At 46.1% G+C, this 17,053-nt stretch overlaps 1 protein-coding gene across 3 annotated transcripts in view; it reads left to right on the forward strand.

The window, feature by feature from the left end:
• Positions 1–7,297: 7,297 nt before the first annotated feature.
• Positions 7,298–17,053, forward strand: part of LPXN (leupaxin) — a 147,744-nt gene continuing 137,988 nt past the window's right edge. For all 3 annotated transcript variants that reach the window (XM_030221087.1, XM_030221079.1, XM_030221096.1), the window contains exon 1: positions 7,298–7,472. In XM_030221087.1, coding sequence (XP_030076947.1) covers positions 7,460–7,472 — 13 coding nt within the window. In that variant the 5' untranslated portion in view covers positions 7,298–7,459. The remainder of the gene's footprint in view (positions 7,473–17,053) is intronic.

Here is a 17,053-nt window from a genome sequence, read left to right on the forward strand (position 1 = left end):
AAACCATGAGAAGAGATTAGGGAGCCTAAGGAAGAGGTGTAGATTGAAAAAAGAAGGGGCCCAAGGACAGAACCCTGGGGGACTCCAACAGAGAGCGGGATAGGGGAGGAGGATGAGCCATGAGAGTGCCTCTGAAGGTACGATGGAGAGATAAGAGGAGAACCAGGAGAGGACAGAGCCCTGGAACCCAAAGGAGGACAGTGTGTCGAGAAGTAGGTTGTGATTGACAGTGTCAAAAGCAGCGGATAGGTCGAGGAGGATGAGGATTGAATAGTGACCTTTAGATTTGGCGAGGAACAGGTCATTGCAGACTTTAGATAGTGCTGTTTCTGTCGAGTGTAGGGGGCGAAAGCCGGATTGAAGCGGATCGAGGATGGCATGAGAGGAGAGGAAATCAATGGAGCGGCTGTGAATGGCGCGTTCAAGTATCTTGGAGAGGAAGGGTAGGAGGGAAATGGGGCGGTAGTTGGAGGGACAGGTAGGGTCAAGTGATGGTTTTTTGAGGAGTGGTGTAACCACGGCATGCTTGAAGGTGTCTGGGACAGTTGCAGAGGAGAGAGAGAGGTTGAGGATATGACAGATGGTGGGGGTGATAGTAGGAGTGACGGTGTTAAGTAAGTTGGTGGGGATGGGGTCTGAGGAACGGGTGGTGGATTTCGAGGAGGAGAGGAGATGGGCGGTTTCTTCTTCGGTGATAGCAGGAAAAGAGGAGAAGGAGGCCTGGGTAGGTTGGTTGAGAGAGTGAGTTATAGGAGGAGGAGAAGGTTTAGTGGTGAATTCAAGGTTGATCTTCTGGACCTTGTCACGGAAGTAGTCGGCCAGAGATTGCGGAGAGAGTGAGGGGGGAGTGGGAGCGGAGGGCACTTTGAGGAGGGAGTTGAGGTGGCAAAGAGACAACGAGGGTTAGAGCTGAGGGAATTAGTCAATTGGGTGTAATAGTCCTGTTTAGCGAGGAATAGGGAGGATTGGAAGGAGGATAGCATGAATTTGAAATGAATGAAGTCATTATGGGCGCGAGATTTCCTCCAGTGGCGTTCAACCGAACGGGCACAGGAGCGAAGGTATCGGGTGCAAGGGGTCAGCCAGGGCTGGGGATTGGTACGCCTTGTGGGACGGGAGATGGGCGGCGCAAGGGTGTCAAGAGCAGAGGGAGAGAGTGGCATTGTAAGTGGAGACAGCTTTGGCAACAGATTTGGAGGGCAAGATGGAAGGGAGGAGGTCAGAGATACAAGAGGATAAGGTGGTGGGGTCAACAGCCTGGAGATTTCTGGACGTAGTAGTTAGTGTGGGGCAAGATTGAGGGGGAGGGTGCTGAAGTGTGAATGTGATTAGGTGATGGTCAGAGAGAGGAAGAGTTGAAACGCAGAAATTGGAGGGAGAGCAAGTGGAAGAGAGGACGAGATCAAGACAGTGGCCAGATTTATGAGTAGGGGTGGTGGGGCTCAGTTGGAGGTTGAAGGAGGAGGTAAGAGTGAGGAACTGAGAAACATATGAGTCGGATGGGGTATCAGTGTGAATATTGAAGTCACCAAGATGAGGATGGGGATGAGGGCTCGAGAAAAACGGTGAGCCAGGCATCGAAGTCGGTAAGGAAGGAATGGCGGGATTTATCGGGGGGGCGGTAAATGACTGCGGCAGTGGGTGGAATAGACGGATGGAGTGAACTTCAAAGGATGAGAAGCAGTGAGACTGAGGTAGGGGGAGAGATTGAAAACTGCAGGAGGGCGAAAGTAGTAGCCTGACGCCGCCACCGTGGCCAGCTGGGCGGGGCGAATGGGAGAAAAGATATCCACCGTGGCATAGGGCTGCGATTGAGGCAGAATTGTCGGGGGTGAGCCAGGTTTCAGTTAGGGCAAGCAGTTGAAGGGAATGGGAGATGAAGAGATCGTGGGTAAAGGGAAGTTTGTTGCAGATGGAGTGGGCGTTCCACAGGGCGCACGAGAAGGGGAGGGAGGAGGGGGATAGAGATGAGATTGGAGCTATCGCGGGAACGTTTGCGTAGATGAGGTGAGGTGAGGGCGAGGACAAGTGTGTGGGACCTGGGTTGGGATTGATGTCTCCCGCGGATAGCAGGAGAAGGAGCAAGACAGTGCGGAGAAGGGGTGGGAGAGGAAGGTCAACGAAGGCGACGAAGACGGGATGCGCTTAGGAAGAAAGGGGAAGGGTTCATGGCAGAAAGGAGGTGTTGAAGGTTGAGAGCTAGGAAGGAGGAGGAAGACAGTAGGGATGGTGAGGTGGTGGGGGACAGGGGTAGGTAGGGTATTGGAGTAGCGAAGAGGACAGGGATGGGTAGTGAGATCGTGTGGTAGATGGCTGTTGGAGGGGGAAAAGATTGGGGAGGGACAGGGCAAGGAATAGGATGTGGATGGGGGGCCATGGGTAGTGACTGAGGTGTTCACAGGGCAGGTCGGTGGGCTGGGAGACAGGCAGATGGTGAGGGTGATCAGTCGGGGGTGATGAGCTGGTGGGGAGATGGGCTGGGAGGTGGTATTCTGTCAGGTGAGTGGCTAGTAGGCAGGTTGAGTGGCAGGAGCAGGTGGATTGGGTATCAGGCAGGAAGGAGCAGGTGAGTGCGGACAGGTTTGGGTAACAGGCGGTGAGTTGGGTGGAGAGCACAGCAGTAGTGCTGGAACAAGCTGGAATGGTTTGAAGCAGGAGCTGGCGGACTACACAAGCTGAAGCAGACAGACTGGAACAGGCTAGACAATCTAGAATAAGCTGATGCAGATGGGCTGGAACAGGCTGAATCAGGCAGTCTGGAGCAGGCTGGGTCAGGCAGTCTGGAGCAGGAGGTCAGGAGCAAGCAGGGAGGCTGGATCAGGCGGACTGGAGCAAGGTGGAGCAGGATGACTGGAGCAATCAGGGAGAAGCTGGAACAGGCTGGGTCAGGCAGTCGGGAGCAGGCTGAGTCAGGCAGTCTGGAGCAAGCTGACTGGAGCAGGAGGTCAGGAGCAGCAGGGAGGCTGGATCAGGCGGACTGGAACAAGGGTGGAGCAGGATGACTGGAGCAAGCAGGGAGAAGCTGGATACAGGCGGACTGGAACAAGCTGGAAAGAAGCTGGATCAGGCGGACTGGAGCAAGCAGGAAGAGGTACAGCTCCTGAAGAAGCACTCAAGAAACAGAGGCTCTCTGTCGAGCACACCCTATTGATAAAATTACAGCCCAGATAAGTGCAAAATAATTTCTATTTGAGAAACTGCTAAGGGTAAAATTATAATTATAACTAACAGCACTAAAACTAAAATTATAACGTAGTGTTGGGAGGTTTTCAGACTTATGAGCAGCCTGCACCGTATCTTACTACAGCAGAAAAAAAAATTCCACATGAGATACGAGGCAGTCTGATATTCACGTGAATTTAACAAAGAGTGAATGCAGAGCATCTGAAGTCTTTCCTCTGACAAGAAGATCATAGAGAGTGATTATCTTGCTTTAGTGTATATGGGAAGTTTGTTCAGTAGCAAGTTCCATATATTGAGTTAATGCATATTGGTTATACATTGAGGAAATTTAAAACTAGGGTTATTGAACATAGACATTGCATACATAATAACAAAATGGAAGCTCCTATTGTTAAACACTATCAACTTTTTCAGCATAAATTCTCACAGTTAAAATATATGGTCCTTGACAAGGTATCACTGGGAATGAGAGGGGGGATTTAAAAAAAGCATTATGGAGAAGGGAACAACAATGGATCTACAAGTAGAATACAATGGAACCAAATGGACTTAATAGATAAGTGGAATGGAATGCATTCTACTGAGGGGAGTATCCCTTTAAATTTTGTTGGATTTCGGATTGGTAAGTTATCAGCTCAACCTTCTTTTAATTCCCACAGCCATCTTGGCTTTGATATTGGAGATGGAAAGGTGTCTTCCTGAGGCAGCAGAAGATTGCGAAACAAGGCGCTCTTGTTGAAGACTGGAGAGGAAGTTTGGTGGATCGGCAGTGCACTGCATCATTTGAAATATGAAGAGAGCTGGATTCGCGGTGGATTTATGAAGCCACACATTGAGCCACGGTAGCAGTAGTGGTAGCAATTTTTTGCCAGCTAAGTATTATTTCTTCTTTTTTTGGGTATACTAGCTGATCTTTTGAATTTGAACTGGGGGTTATTTGATAAAGCACATTCACTCTGGTAGCTTGTGCTAACCTAAAATCAAGGGGATTTTTTTGAATCAATGTTTTTTCTCTCATTGGGGGTTTCTTTACACTGATACTTTTTTCCCCCGTGATAGTGGAACCAATAATAGGAATGGACTCCTGATATAATAGAGGGTTATATACTCAGTAAGAATTCCCCTACTGAGAGGCTTGAGGTTTCTTTTGTTAAATTTATAATATGTACAGCACCAAGATTAAATGCATGCATTGAACAAGCTTTATTATTTATTTATTTATAGCATTAATATTTTGGTATAAACTTGGTAAAACACTATGCATAAACTTATGCAAAAGCACACTCAGAACCTTACCATACCATAATAGCGACCTTATGCATGAAAAGGCATCACTGTAATTAAACTGGACCCTAAAATTCCCATACGCCACCTAGTGAGAAAACAGAACAAACAGGACTGCTACAGATCTCTACACAGGTACTACATGCTAGCAGAATACTACACCTTAATCAAATATGCAAAACATAGGCAGAATCAACAAATATGAAACAAGGAACCACAGATCAGTCATAGAGACATGAAGGCAAAAAAAAAAAAAAGAGAACTAGAAACCACAAGAAGTGAGACTCTGCATATAGAGCAAAGCAGATAGAAATAGAAACTGAAGTGCAAGATAACAGAGATGTGCATTTCCAAAACCTGACACATTACAATTAATAAAGTTAAATGAAATACTTTTTTTCTCTCTAGGTTGTTTGAACATTTTATTTTTCCATTTGTTTTGGTCCCCAGTGTCTCTTTTCTGCTTTTCTCTGTTTTTTTTCCTGTCTCTGCAGGGTCTCCTGTCCATTTGACATTTCTTCTCTCTCCATGTCCACCATTCACATTCATTCTGCATCCTTATCCGTCCTGTCCAGCATCTCCCTTCTGTGTCCCAGTCCCTATCTTCCCCCATGTTTATTATCTGCCCTATAAGTGTCCTCATCTCCCCCCTTCCCAGCATTGATCCTCTGTATCCCCATCTCCTTCCTTTTCAGCATTTCCCCTCTGCATCTCCATCTCCTCCTTTTCAGTATTTGCTCCTCTGGGCGCTCATGTCCCCCCCTTTTCCAGCATTTGGCCCATCTGTATCCTCACGACCCTCCCTTTCCAGTGTTGTTCCTCTGTGTCCTCATGTCCCTCTTTGTCCTCATCTTCCCCCTTTTCCAGTACCACCCCTCTATATTCTACTGTCCCTATCTCTTCCCTGCCCAGTGTCTCTTTTCTGTCCTTGACTCCCCATGCTCAGCTTGTCCTCCCTCTCTTCCCTTTATTCTGAACTCCCCACAACCCAGGCCACATCTCTCTACTCTCACCAGCCTGACCCCCCCATAGGTCTAGCCTGACCCCCCCCCCCATAGGTCTGGCATCTCTCCTCCCCCCTCTCTGTGTCTTCCAACCTGGTCTCTCTCTCTCTCCTCACCCCCCCCCCCCCCCATGTGGTGCAAGTATTTTTCTCCCTCTCCCTCCTCCCCCCCTCCCCATGGCCAGTAGCAACAGCAATACAGACAGGCAGCTCAGGGCCTTTCCTCTGGCATGTCCCACCTCCTCTGATGCAACTTCCTGTTTACTACTACTACTTATTTCTAAAGCGCTACTAGACGTACACAGCGCAAACGAGATAAGGGAATATTAAAGTGAGGATGATAAATTAAGGGTTCTGAACAAGTGAATAAGGGTTAGGAGCTAAAAGCAGCATCAAAAAGTTTTAGCTTAGATTTGAAGACGGCCAGAGATGGAGCTTGACGTACCAGCTCAGGAAGTCTATTCCAGGCATATGGTGCAGCAAGATAAAAGGAACGGAGTCTGGAGTTAGCAGTGGAGGAAAAGGGTGCAGATAAGAGAGATTTACCCAGTGAACGGAGTTCCCGGGGAGGAATGTAGGGAGAGATGAGAGTGGAGAGGTACTGAGGAGCTGCAGAGTGAATGCACTTATAGGTCAATAAGAGGAGTTTGAACTGTATGCGGAAATGGATAGGAAGCCAGTGAAGTGACTTGAGGAGAGGGCTAATATGAGCATAACGACACTGGCGGAATATTAGTCATGCAGCAGAATTTTGAACGGATTGAAGAGGAGAGAGAAGGCTAAGTGGGAGACCTGTAAGAAGCAATTTGCAATAGTCTAAGTGAGAGGTGATAAGAGTGTGGATGAGGGTTCTGGTAGTGTGCTCAGAAAGGAAAGGGCGAATTTTGGTGATATTATAGAGAAAGAAACGACAGGTTTTAGCAGTTTCTGAATATGTGCAGAGAAGGAGAGGGAGGAGTCGAAGATGAACCCCAAGGTTACGAGCTGATGAGACAGGAAGGATGACAGTGTTTTCCACAGAAATAGAGAATGGGGGGGGAGGAGGTGAGGTTGGTTTAGGGGGAAAGATAAGAAGCGCAGTCTTGGTCATGTTTAGTTTCAGATGGCGCTGAGACATCCAGGCAGCAATGTCAGACAGGCAGGCTGATACTTTGGCCTGGATTTCGGCCGAGATTTCTGGTGTGGAGAGGTAGATCTTGGAGTCACCAGCGTAAAGATGATACTGAAAACCATGGGATGAGATCAGAGTACCAAGGGAAGAAGTATAGATGGAGAAAAGAAGAGGTCCCAGGACAGATCCCTGCCCACGGACCCGCCCATGCCCCTCCTGTGGCTACGGCCCCTTTTCAGATCTGTGTCTTAGAATATTTGCACATAACTTTATAAAATACACTTAGAAAGTTGTGTGTGGAAATTCTAATTAAAGCCAATTAGTGTCAATAATTGCTTGTTAAAGTTCAATTATCGGTGCTGATTGGCTTGTTAGGCAAAGTTGCGCATGCAAATCCAGAATATGACTGGATTTGTACGTGCAAACCAAGACGCACTATATAGAATCTGGGGGTAAATCTCTACCCATTTTCTCTGTTGTGAGTCTCATCCTTCTAGATTTCTGCTGTATTGTTTTTTCAAATACGGTAAAAGAGCTAACTAAAGAGGAAGTGAGCAGTAAGACAAATGAATCATATCACAGCACAGGAAATGAAAGAACTGTATTACGTATAGTGTGTATATATATATATATTGTTAATGAGAGAGAACCTAAGAGAGAGTGAAAGCAAATGACAGATAAGAAAACCAGCAACTGACAGGAAGTGAGAAAGCAGAGAGATAGTCAGCAGGTACCAAAGAGACAGAAACAGGAGGGAAAGATAGAAGACAGCAGTTGAGGAAGATAACAGAGAGAGCAGCATTGATTGGGACAGAAAGAAAATAAAGGGAAAGGAAGGAAGGAAGAAAGAGAAAGCGGATGCTTACAGCTGAAGAGCCATGGATGATCTTGGTAAGTGTCTCTTCTATTTTTACATATTATTAAATTAAAAAAAGGAATCATAGGAACATAGAAATTAAGAACCTAAGCCAAGCCTGAGACTTATTTCTTTATTAGGATTTATTTACCCCCTTTTTTGAAGAAATTCACTCAAGGCGGTGTTTGTAAAATAGCCAAGAGAAATAAGTGTGAGAGATATTCATGAGATACTTTACAAAAAAAAAAAATGGCTTCTCCCTTTCTGTGACACCACAGCAGTATAGGGAAGAACCCACTCAAATTCAGCCTCAATGGTCACACAAAGGAGCGAGCAAAACCCCTTTCTGTGCCCATAGAAATAGCACAAATGTAAAATTTGTTAGTAGTACAAATAAATATTAGTCATGATTTACACAATGCTAAAATATATAAACAGTGCAGTACAGATACATGTAAGAGACGAGCTTGTGCGTCATATAGCTTACAAATCATGTCAAAATAGATAAGACAAATAAGAATGTGGGAAGAATCAGGGAAATGGTTTAAAGTCTCAAAAGGTTGATTAAATCAACCCATAAGTAACTACATTTATGTGTTTTTACTTTTTTCTTTTATTGCAAACATATAATAAACCATTTCTATACATATATTTCCTAATGGTTTTTCTACATCCCACTTTTCCTCTATCACTCTTCTAACCACTCTCTCACTCATACACCATGTATTCATACACCATATATTCTTCTACTACATTCGACCCTTCAGGACCCAAAATGCATGGGATCAAAACTTTTTAAACATTTTTTAAACCCGAAGATTCTGCTCTGAATCCAAAGCTCTTATATCAGTCCACCATAATACTCAGTCCTCAATCTACAATACACATTGTTCTCTTCCTTAGTATTTCTTCTTTTCTGTATACCACTTCCACCTTATATCAAAATCTTCCTTTGTGCTAATGTTCACTGAAAATATTCCCTTTCATTCCCATGACACTTTAGACCTTTAACATCTCACTGTCCAGATTATATGCTTCACCTCACCAACTTTCAATCACCAACATGACCTCTGTTGGTCGGCTTGATGAACAGCACCCAACAGCGTCAAACCCTACGTAATCAATGCGTTTCACCCAGTGGCGTCTTCAGGGGTTTAACTATAAGGAAACAGACATAAATCATAGGAATATCCTTTCCTAATGCTACTAACATTTTTATATATTTTTTTACACTACAATACTTCACTGAATAGTACCTTCAAGATCAATACGGCTGCTTCCACAGGTCTGAACTCCCTCAGGAGTCACAGAATAATGGCGCTGCTGCTGAAAACACCAGACCTGTTCAGACCTGTGGAAGCAGCAGTATGATCTTGAAGATACAATTTATATAATACTTCACTGAATAGTAACTAAGGAGGAAAAAGGAGCTCATAGTTGGGTGTAAAAGGTTTATTAAGAGATGCTGTATAACTGAAGAGGTGGCAATTTTATTTAATTGGGTAAAGCTGCAAATCACGTATCTTTGCCCTCCAAAGAATTTATTTGAAAAAAGCAGCAAATGGGCTTCACACCTTCGGTTCGCCTACATTTGTGCATGTTTCATGAGTGTTCATAATTTAATTACCTTAAAAATACAAATAACTTCTCAAAAGTTAAAGTATGCGACTACATGTGTAATACTTGTGGGCATTTTTGTGTACCTTTGGGAAACAATACTGTTATCTGTGCTCGTTTTGAGCTCCTGAGTAAAAATTCTTTCTGCATTCAGGAGAAGAGAAAATACTTCAGGAAGCAGATGAAAGTCTGACTCTTTCCCAAGCCTTTGATGGAGGATGGAACTAACCACACACACACACACACACACACACGCACGCACGCACGCACACACACACACACACACACACACACGCACACACACACACACACACACACACAATAAAGGTCACCAAAAATTGTGCTTGCAAACTTAGGCGTGTTCCCAATTTGTGCATGCAATTTAATAGAATAATGAGCCAATTAGTGCCAATAATTGGCTTTTAACAAGCAATTATTGACACTAATTAGATTTAATTGGGACCAACGCACATAAAGTTAGGCCTGGGATCTGCATCTAAAATTTACACATGGTTCAAAAAAGGGGGCACAGAAATGGGAAGGTCATGGGCATTTCAGGGCAGAAAGGGGGGTATGGTTTCAAGTTACTTGCACAATTACAGAATAATGGTGCTTCTTGTGTAAATTTAGGCACAGGCATTTGCACTATGTTTTCATTGGTGCTGATATTGTAGACGCCAAATATAAAATCTAGCCCACAAGAACTAACACCAGCTGCAGCAGGACTTGCTTATGCCACATACCCCTTTTATGACTCCACTTGCAGTTTTTTTCCTTAAGTTAGTCACACTTAAGTTCCAATTACTCTATCTTATCTGTCTGTATGTTCCACCTCTGCTTATCCCCTGTCAGTGTTGTTCAACGTACTAGGTCAAAGTACTTAAGTAAAAGTTAAAATAAATGCATGTTTTAATACATAAGTAAAAGTACAGTGAAGAACACATAAAAAAAGGGCTTAAGTAAAAAAAAGTTATTATCTAATATAATACTTTTTGAGTAAAAGTACCATGACTACAAGGAATAAAACTACTGTTAATATTTTTATCCCAAGAACTATATTGCTCTACAATTACTCAACTTTGCTTTTAGTACAACAATTTGAAGCAATTACACTCATGCGGGTGCACTTGTGAGTCAGTATTAACCAGCACAGCTAAGAAAGCATTCAACCACTACACTGGCAGGAAGTGGAGTGAATAATCTGATAAAAAGTTTCTTCAAATCAGACCAGGCTGCAATAATACTGATGTTTTCTAACTGCGTCTGCAAGTATTGATCAAAGAGAATCTCTGTGGGAAACACTTGACTTAAGAACATAAGAATAGCCATACTGGGTCAGACCAGTTGGACATCTTGCCCAGTATCCTGCTTCCAACAGAACAGTGGCAAATCCAGGTCACAAGTACCTGGCAGAATTTCAAAGAGTAGCAAGATTCCATGCTACCAACCCCAAGGATAAGTAGTGGCTTGAGTTGTAAAGGTATCTATTTTTTTGCTGTAACTTTAGAGTTTGAAGTGGCTTCAAGAGGATAAAAGTACACTTTTCCCCTTTGTTTAAGCACCATTATAGAACATGCCCAAAGGAAAAAAAAAACCTGTTACAGAGAGTAGCATCCTTACAGCCACCCCTTCCCTGAACAGCAGAATTTAAGATGAGATGATCCACTGTTGTTTGTGGGACAAGGTTTGCATTAGGAAAATCCTGTTACAATTTTTTCTGCTTCATTTGATTTACCAAGGAATTGTCATTTGTGTCTTGCTTCCCCTTATACTTTTAACTGCAAGCATCAGATATAGCTAAATAAAAGTAGTAAAAATTGGTGAAATTATTACTTTGGTAAAAGTAAAAGTAACTATTGTTTCCTGTACTTCTTTACAAGTGACAAAACTTTTACTTCAGAACAGTAAGTTGTTACTTTTACTTTGTTACTATATAACACCATCCCTCCCCTCCCCCATGCTGTCTATTAAGATGTTTTAATGTGTGTTGTGTTGGACGTGGTGCGATGCAGGAGTGAGGACTCGTGTGTGCTGAGCTCCTGCTAGTCCCCCGCATCTTTAACAATTACCTGACTTCATTGGGGATCTGAAGGATTCAACCCTAAAGGACTTACAAAGCTGATCCGGGTGCAGCGCTTTAGCTGGCGGTGGCGATTGGAGAAAGCGGGATGGCGGCGAAACCTCAAAAAAAAGAAAAAAGCAGGGCCGCGGAACCTAAGATGGCGGCCGCTCCGCAATCGCCGGGATCCAGCGTCTGCTCGGCATGGACAGCCGAAATTACGGCGGAAGTAACGGCCGCAGTTGAGGCAGCCCTGGACAAAAAATTGCAAGCCATATATGATAGGGCTGACTCGGCTCACGAACGCCTAGACGGTTTCCATCTGGACTTGGACCATGTCCAACAAAGGATTAGCGACATCGAGGACCGCATGGTGTCTGAGGTGCAGCCGGTGGAAGCCTTGCAGAAAAGGATATTAGACCTGGAAAATAAAATCGATGATTTAGAGAACCGATCCAGGCGAAATAATCTGCGTCTGATCGGTTTATCGGAACAGATTCCTGAGTCAGAGTTGAGCAGTTTCCTTGAGACTTGGCTTCCAACCACGCTGAAAATGAATAATATGCCAGGCCCCTTGAGGATCGAGAGAGCACACCGACTGGGGCCAAAGAGACAAGGAGCAGCGCGGCCTACAGCGGTGATTTTGAAAATCCTCAATTATGGGCACAAACAGGCTATTTTGCAAGCAGTGCGAGCAGGAGGAGAACTTACACATGAGGGTCAACGAATCCTCTGCTTTCAGGATTAATCCTCGAGAGTGGCAACAGCGAGGAAGGAGTTTGCACCAGTGTGTACACAACTTTATGAGAAGAAGATCAGGTTTGCCCTGATATACCCTGCAAAGCTGAGAGTACATCATGGAGGTACAGTAAAGTTTTTTGAAAGCGTGTCGGCAGCTTCTGTCTTTATCCAAAGCCTGACACAGGGAGAGACTGATTGAAAGGTATCCTGGAGGGACGGGACTCAGGCAAAAGATATTTGGGACCTGAAGTTGGAATGACTGATTAAAAGAAGATTCTACTTTTCAGAGTTTCTGATAGAGCCAGCTATAATTCTGATATGTCAAGTAGCTAACAGTCTGCTAAGATCAACTGTAATCTGTAATTATAACAAGATGTTAACAAATATATTAATTATTGTTTGGCTATGGGAAGGGGAGAACAGATTTGAAAACTTAAAGGTGGGATCCCCCTAAAATGAGGGAAAGGTATTATTTTGGGTAGGGGCTAGTGCACCTATACGTGATGAGTTCCTTGGAGAACTCGAGGGAGTGGGGGAGGGAACAGAGGCGGGATAGAGGGCTAGGGTGGGGGGAAGGGGGGGAAGTCTGCCTGAGTGAACGAGGTGTAGTAAGTGACAAAGGGACCTGGGATATGCTGATGGGGAAGACAAGAGTGGGGGGAGGTGGTGGCTGGGACACCTTCTCTCTTACATTACAAATAACTGCATTACTAGCATACTTTTACCAGAAAATGGTTAAGGTGGTTTCTTGGAATGTGGGAGGCGTGACCTCCCCGATAAAGAGAAGTAAGATTTTGCAAACCTTGAACAGACAAAAACTGACATAGCAATGTTACAGGAGACACACTTAACGGGGCAGGAACACAAAAAACTATGTAGATGGTGGGTGGGAGATTATGTGGACAGTCCAACGACCAATAGAAAAGCAGGAGTTATTGTACTTTTCCGCAAGGGGCTCCCTGTGGTTAAGAAGAGGGTGGTTATGGACCCGAAAGGTAGATATGTTATGGCAGAGGTTCAAGTGCATAATCAACCCCTGCTGCTGGTAATGTATATGCGCCAAATCAGTATGATAGAAAGTTTTACCAAACTATAGTGAACCGGGTGAATTCCTTTGATCAGATGCCCATAATTATGGGGGGCGACTTTAACTCGGTGTTGACCCGCTAATGGACAGTACGGGTTCTTCTAGAGTAGGTCCAGTGAATATGAGAAAAGGAGTCCCAAAGCTTTGTTCTTTGCTGGATATGGTAGATGCGTGGCGCTTGTTTCACCCGGGGGAGAGGGACTATACCCACCTATCGAGAGCACATGATACGCTTTCGCGTATTGACTATATCTTGATTTCATCTTGTACAGTCACATCGCTGGAACAAGTGGAGATAGGTCCGACCCAGGTGTCGGACCACGCATTTGTGTGGATTTCCTTCTCTTGCGGGAAGGAGAGTACACAAAGAGCTCGATGGCGATTTCCTAGGGAACTTTATTATGATGGCCAATTCTCTCCCTTTTTACAAGCTCAGTGGCGTGAGTACACAGAGTTTAATAAAGTCACTTACCAAAGGGATCCGGTATTGTTTTGGGAGGCAGCTAAAGCCGTGCTGAGAGGCGCCATTATTTCCTATTACTCCTATAAGAAAAAAGCTAGGGATGCGGAGATTCTCAAATTTGGGAAGATAGTGGGGAAGGCACGACAGAGGTTTGGAGCGCAGCCCTCGAGCATACATAAATCGCAGTTATTAGAAGCCCAGGCTGCTTTAAATCAATTAATACACGCGAAAACCAAAAAATCTATCCAATACTTCCGATATCAATTATATAAGCACGCTAATAGACAAGGGAAGCTGCTGGCCCGGTTAGTGCAACAGGTGGGAGGGTCACGTTTTGTTTCTCAGATAAGGGATACAAAAGGAGGATTGCAGCATACGTCAGAGGGAATAAATGAAGTCTTTAGACAATTTTACGAGACGTTGTATTCGGCGCCAGAGGAACAGGGACTCCAGGCGGAATGGTATATAGCAGGACAATCACTCCCTAAAATTACGGAGCTTCACCAAGAAAGCCTCAAGGGGGATATAACAGAAGATGAGGTGAGCTGGGGTATCCGAAATAGCCCTCTGTTTAAGGTGCCTGGGGGAGACGGGCTGTCTGCTGAATTTTACAAAATTCTTGCGGATGGAATAACATCATGCCTTACGGTGGTATTTAATTGTTATATACAGATAGGCGCCCTACCAGATTCATTGAGGAGGGCCCAAATAGTGGTTTTGTTAAAGCCAGGACGAGACCCCTTGAGTGCAGGTTCATATAGGCCTATTTCTCTGTTACCTTTTGAGACAAAGTTGTTTGCAAAAATTCTGGCAAACAGATTGGCAAAGATTTTGCCTCAGGTGGTGGAGGAGTCACAGGTGGGCTTTGTCCGGGGTAGAACAGTGGTGCGTAACATGAGACAGGTTTTGGGGGCTCTAAAGAAAATACATCATCAGGAAACCCCTGCTTTAATAGTTAGCTTTGATGCCGAAAAGGCTTTTGACCATGTCAAATGGGATTTTATGTTTGCTATCCTGCGGGCATATGGTTTGGAGGGGTTCTTCCATGTGTCAGGTTCTGAGCCCGCGGGACCAGGCTCTGGAGCAAACGTGAGCCCTTGGGCTGCTGACGAGGAGCGACAGCAGCAGGCAAAACCCACCAACCAACACTGGGTAAGCACAACGGCAGGGACTGCAGGCACTGCCCAGCGAACCGGAACACCTGGACTGGAATCCCCCGGACTGGAGGACACAGGACTGGAACACTGGACTGGAGCACACCAGACTGGAACACACACCGGACCGGAACACACTGGACTGGAACCCGGACTGGACCTAGGCTTCACCTACACTTGACTGCCTTCCTCCTCGGGTTGAGCCCTCAGGTTCTGGCAGCCGGTAGGACTTACAGGAACCGCAGGAATGAAGGTCCAGGAGTGCCCCCTGGCCCCTAGGCGATGGCAAGGCAGACAGGCAGGGAATGTCCGGGTTCTGGCAATAGGTAGGTTCAAAGCAATGGTCACAGAAGGGCTGGAAACCCACAGAGCAAGAACACAGAAGGGCAGGGAACCTACAGAGCAATAAACACAGAAGGGCTGGAAACCCACAAGCGATAAACACAGAAGGGCTGAAAACCCACAGCGCAATAAACACAGAAGGGCTGGAAACCCACAAAGCGATAAACACAGAAGGGCAGAAAACCCACAGCGCAATAAATACAGAAGGGCTGGAAACCCACAAAGCGATAACCACAGAAGGGCTGAACACCCACAGCGCAATAAACACAGAAGGGCAGGGAACCTACAGAGCAAAACACAGAAGGGCTGGAAACCCACAAGCGATAAACACAGAAGGGCTGAAAACCCACAGCGCAATAAACACAGAAGGGCAGGGAACCTACAGAGCAATGAACACAGAAGGGCTGGAAACCCACAAGCGATAAACACAGAAGGGCTGAAAACCCACAGCGCAATAAACACAGAAGGGCAGGGAACCTACAGAGCAATAAACACAGAAGGGCTGGAAACCACAAGCGATAAACACAGAAGGGCTGAAAACCCACAGCAGGGTAGGAGACCCACAGAGCAAATAACACAGAAGGGTAGGAAGCCCACAGAACAATAAACACAGAAGGGCTGAAAACCCACAGAGCAAAAGACAAGGAAAGCAAACGGTGCTAACAGCACACTAACCTCGGGACCTAAAGCACTGCGGAGGGAATGGCAATGCAAAGGCCAGGACTGTAGTCTTCAGGTGACTAATAAAGCCCATCAAGACCAGAGCCACAGCTGCAGCAATCACCTTGCAACCAAACAGAGGCTTGACACACAAAGCAGTCATTCCATAGGAAGGAACAGCGGAGCCATCTTGGAAACTGGCAAGGAGGAAGAGGCGGCAGCCATCTTGGAAGAGGCATAGCCCACACAGGTGAGGTTCAGTAGGGCAATCAGCACACAGAGCCAGAGAGAAACTAAGACAGAGACAGACACAGAGACAAGCAGAAGCCAGCACAGCCACTGACTCCCAGAAACAGGGTAAGTATGAGGGTGGTCACGGCCACAAACGTGACAGTACCCCCTCCTCAAGACCCCCCTCTCGGTCCCCCTGAGGAGTTCAGGTGTCCAGGGGTAACTATGGTGAAACCTCCTGATGGGTCTCAAAAGCCCGACATAGATCACTGGACTGGAAGTCACAAAGAAGTTCCAAAGTGGCAGACAGGAGCGGAACTTGTCAACAGGAGGCTCCTTCCAATCCCCGCTGGGCCAACTCAGGAACTTGGAAGCATCAAGAGGAACCTCATTCAAAAGGCACCCTTCTCCGAGGGACCCCAGACTGAACTCAGGAAGCAAACCGGGACTGGGACCCGGACTAGAGTCAAAAAGCAAACCGGGCCTGGGACCCAGGTGGGCGTCAGAAGCTTGACTGAACTGGAACTCAGAGCAGGCTCAGCATCTTGGCTGGAAGTGGAACTAGGAACGGACTCAGCATCTTGGCTGGAACCGGAGCTAGGAGCAGGGTCAGCATCTTGGCTGGAACTGGAGCTAGGAGCAGGGTCAGCATCTTGGCTGGAACTGGAACTTGGAACAGACTCAGCATCTTGGCTGGAACTGGAGCTAGGAGCAGGCTCAGCATCTTGGCTGGAAGTGGAACTAGAAACGGACTCAGCATCTTGGCTGGAACTGGAGCTCGGAGCAGGGTCAGCATCTTGGCTGGAACTGGAGCTTGGAGCAGGGTCAGCATCTTGGCTGGAACTGGAGCTTGGAGCAGGCTCAGCATCTTGGCTGGAACTGGAACTTGGAACAGACTCAGCATCTTGGCTGGAACTGGAGCTAGGAGCAGGGTCAGCATCTTGGCTGGAACTGGAACTTGGAACAGACTCAGCATCTTGGCTGGAACTGGAGCTAGGAGCAGGGTCAGCATCTTGGCTGGAACTGGAACTTGGAACAGACTCAGCATCTTGGCTGGAACTGGAGCTCGGAGCAGGGTCAGCATCTTGGCTGGAACTGGAACTTTGAACAGGAGTTGAACCGGGACTGGGACCCGGACTGGAATCAGAAGCTTGACTGGCAGGGCCCCTCAAACTGGACTCAGGAGCTTGGCTGGGAGCGCCCCGCGAACTGGACTTTAACTGAGGCTTGGCAGAACACACCCTTTGGACAGGGATCGGAGG

Source organism: Microcaecilia unicolor, chromosome 1, assembly GCF_901765095.1.
Source record: "Microcaecilia unicolor chromosome 1, aMicUni1.1, whole genome shotgun sequence".
NCBI lineage: Eukaryota > Metazoa > Chordata > Amphibia > Gymnophiona > Siphonopidae > Microcaecilia > Microcaecilia unicolor.